Below are 3,470 nucleotides of genomic sequence, written 5' to 3' on the forward strand. Positions count from 1 at the left end.
ATGCTATCTAACCAACCGCAAGCTTTCAGGGCCTAGTGCTATCTGAGAAGGTAAAGCGCAAATGGCGGATGCTTCTGAAGAATGGGAGAGACTTTGGTGTGGCTCTCAAAGGATCAGTGATAACTGGCGGGTCCCATAAAGATAAAGGGTGTGAACTGTGAGATATGCCTCCCTTTAGTGGGACCGCTAGAAAAAATACCTATTAAAAAGAGTTCAAAACAGACAATTTTGTCATCAGTTACTCACCCACATGGTTGTTCAAACCTGTATGATTTCCTTTCGGTGGAAAACAAAAGAAGATATTTTGAAATATGCCTTTGTGTTTCTTTACGAAAGGTTCAATGTTGATTTGGACCCCACTGACTTTCATTGTATGAAGTTCAGAAACAATCCAATTTTTTTTTTCTTTTTTGCATGTTTCACAAAAGAAACAGTTGTAGAATGACATGAAGGTGAATAAATGACGACAATTGTTACTTTTGGGTGAACTGTTCCTTTAAATTTTCAAATTCTACAAATTTCGCATTACCATCAAACAGACAACAGAATACGGATAAGATGATGGTACTTTACTGTTCTTTCTCAGTGAAAGTCTAGCATAAACTAAGAAGCGTAGCCTAAATCTATCTTTTAAACCGCTCAGCAAACCTAGATAGATGCTTTTTCTGCAGTGGTCCAGGATGGTCACACTTTTCTGAAAGCCTGTGCTAATCTGCAACAGGCAAGTAATGTTCCATCTTTATAATCCAGACCACCTTAATCTGTAATCTTATCGTGGACCATCAACCTCTCCCCGTCCCTTGATTCATCCGTCATAACAACAACGGTGTGTTTGAACAGCTGGTATTCCCTCTACTGTCAGTGCGCTCTTTCATTCACCACTGCACTTTAAATCACTGAGGAAGCTATAAACACTGTTGAAACAGAAGGAAAGGTGCACTTGAACTTGTAAATCAAAAACGGAAACATTCCCACCGAATGGGGGTCCTCCAATACACTGCTCTTTATAAATATGCTGGGATGTCCTAACACCCCCTATGTAAAACTACAACAAGCATAAAAAAATACATCAATGCAAATGCTGAAGTGTCAGACCATATGGGTTTTCAAAATTTGGCTAAAAGTACAGATGAATGTATTATTTAAACGATTCAACATTATCAGATAAAAGCACATCAAGATCTTTCTTTAAAGACTGTTTCAACAACTAAGCAAGTATAAGCAGCTTAATTTCATATTCTACTGCACTTGAACGTAACTACTTGCTTAAGATAGTCCTTTAATAACCTGTTCCTATGTTAACGTAACCTCATCATTACACTACCGTAGCAGTAAACGGTCCCTTACGAAGTACCTCTGCTCAGGACGACAGGTGAGCGAGTTAAAACTCATCATCGGAGCTAAGCAGCAGGGTTTTCTCATTGTCCCGGGCACTCATGCAGCTGTGGTTGCGGGATATGGGCGGCGCGGTGACCCCCTGCTCCAGGGTGGACTGTTGGGTGTACTGTTGGTAGGCTGGGGAGAAATTGTGGATGGCATCCTGAACCATATCTCCAGGGTTCATGGTCTCCTTCAAGCTGCTGGAGATGCTCTTCATGGGGGCACAGCGACCTTGAGAAGAACAGAGAACTTAATTAGAGATGGATGATGGCATGAGGGAAGAGACGCTTCAGAGAAAGAGAGGAAAAACACAAGATCGACTTTGCATTTTTAGGTGAACTATCCCTTTAAGAGTTCACTGTCCCTACACTATCAAATAGAGAGGAGATGTGGTTTAAGATCAGGAACTGTAGCCTACCGTACTGTCCATATGTAGGAACAGGGCCTTTAGAGTGCAGCATTAAAAGGAGACACAAAGAAAAAGATGGAAAGGGGCGGAAGGGTGGATGCGTGGGTGTTGCATGGGATGAGCAAATAAATGAAGATAATTTGAAAGCAAGATGTGAAAAGATAAATAAATAATTTTAAAAAATGCATTGAAAGAACAAATAACAATGACTGGATTGAGGAATTAATAATTTACAGAAGAAAAGCAGAAGAAAAAAGAGAAAGTCAGCCATGACATCAGACCCATTATGATTGTGACAAAATGTTAAGAGAGAATGACTGTTCTTGAAATTTCAATAAACCATTCCTCGATTAGGGTAAAAAAAAGGGGTCTGAAAGTTTTTTACTTTTGAAATACATACTTTTATTCAGCAAGGATCGATTAAATTAATCAATAGTGACATTAAAGCATTTATAATGTAAAAAAAAATTATAAAAAAAAAAAGGATATTTATCAAAAGGTCCTGAAACAATTATTTCCACAAAAATATTAAGCAGCAAAACTGTTTTCAACAAATGATCATGTGACACTAAAGACCGGAGTAACGGCTGCTAAAAATTCATTTTCGCCATCACAGGAATAAATTGCATTTTTAGATATAATAAAATAGAAAATATTTTTTTTTATTGTAATAATATTTCATTATAAAAAATTAAGTAAATGCAACCTTCTTTCAAAAACTTTAAAAATCTTACCGACCCCAAACTTTTTAACTGTAGTGTAAACTTTTTTAACATTGTTTTAAATATAATGGAGGAAAAAACATATGCCATTTGTTCATGAACAAAGAAACAAAGGTCTAAAGCTCACCAAGGGAATCCAGTCTTTTGTCCATGTAGACCTTGTAGGTAAACGCATGTCGCAGGGCAAAGGCGGCAAAGAACATCTCGATGCAAATGATGAAGTTCTGGTATCCAGCTGCAACGGTTCCCTCACCCACAGAAACCTCAGGAGAGCTAATCTGAGGAATCGCACCACATTTCTCCAAGATGGCCAGCAGCATGCCTGGAAGACCGGCAAGATCACCGTTTACCAACAGCTTTAAATAGTTAAAGGGGTCATATGATGCGATTTCAATTTTTCCTTTCTCTTTGGAGTGTTACATGCTCTTGGTGCATAAAGAAGATCTGTAAAGTTGCAAAGACTAAAGTCTCAAATCCAAAGAGATATTCTTTATAAAAGTTCAGAGTCAGCCACGCCTACCTAAAACGGCTCGTTCTCTACGTCAATATGTGGAAATATTAGCATAATGCCGCCCAAATGTGCACGCAAAGAAAGAAGGCGTGGTTTCAGGAACAGCAGTAGTGTTGATGCAGCATGTCAGGGAGATGCTGTGTGATTCAGTGCGAAAGCAAAAGCACTTTATTTGGCCTTCCGGAAGTAGATGCAATTAGGAATCAATGGTTAAGATTTATTTACAACAGAACAGCACAACCCAGATGTTCAAATTTGTGCAACGCATTTTATGCACGACAGTTTTTTGAACCTAGAAGAGTACAAGGCTATTTCTAAAAATATAATTTAAAAAAAGGGTCAATTCTGACTTTGCTATGACAATCTGGCGCTTCTGAATCAGCGACTGTAAGTATGTTTAGTTATTAGTTTAAGTATTTGCTATTGACTGTTCAAATGCGGAGTTTTG

At 38.3% G+C, this 3,470-nt stretch overlaps 1 protein-coding gene across 2 annotated transcripts in view; it reads right to left on the minus strand.

The window, feature by feature from the left end:
* Positions 1-665: 665 nt before the first annotated feature.
* Positions 666-3,470, minus strand: part of LOC107554044 (transmembrane protein 184B-like) — a 13,361-nt gene continuing 10,556 nt past the window's right edge. The window contains exons 8-10 of one of the 2 annotated variants that reach the window (XM_016236409.1): positions 2,639-2,833; positions 1,799-1,825; positions 666-1,611 (exon numbers count right to left, since the gene is read on the minus strand). In XM_016236409.1, coding sequence (XP_016091895.1) covers positions 1,382-1,611; positions 1,799-1,825; positions 2,639-2,833 — 452 coding nt within the window. In that variant the 3' untranslated portion in view covers positions 666-1,381. The remainder of the gene's footprint in view (positions 1,612-1,798; positions 1,826-2,638; positions 2,834-3,470) is intronic. The other variant, XM_016236410.1, reaches the window with a different exon arrangement.

Source organism: Sinocyclocheilus grahami, unplaced genomic scaffold, assembly GCF_001515645.1.
Source record: "Sinocyclocheilus grahami isolate Dianchi unplaced genomic scaffold, SAMN03320097.WGS_v1.1 scaffold490.1, whole genome shotgun sequence".
Classification (NCBI taxonomy): domain Eukaryota; kingdom Metazoa; phylum Chordata; class Actinopteri; order Cypriniformes; family Cyprinidae; genus Sinocyclocheilus; species Sinocyclocheilus grahami.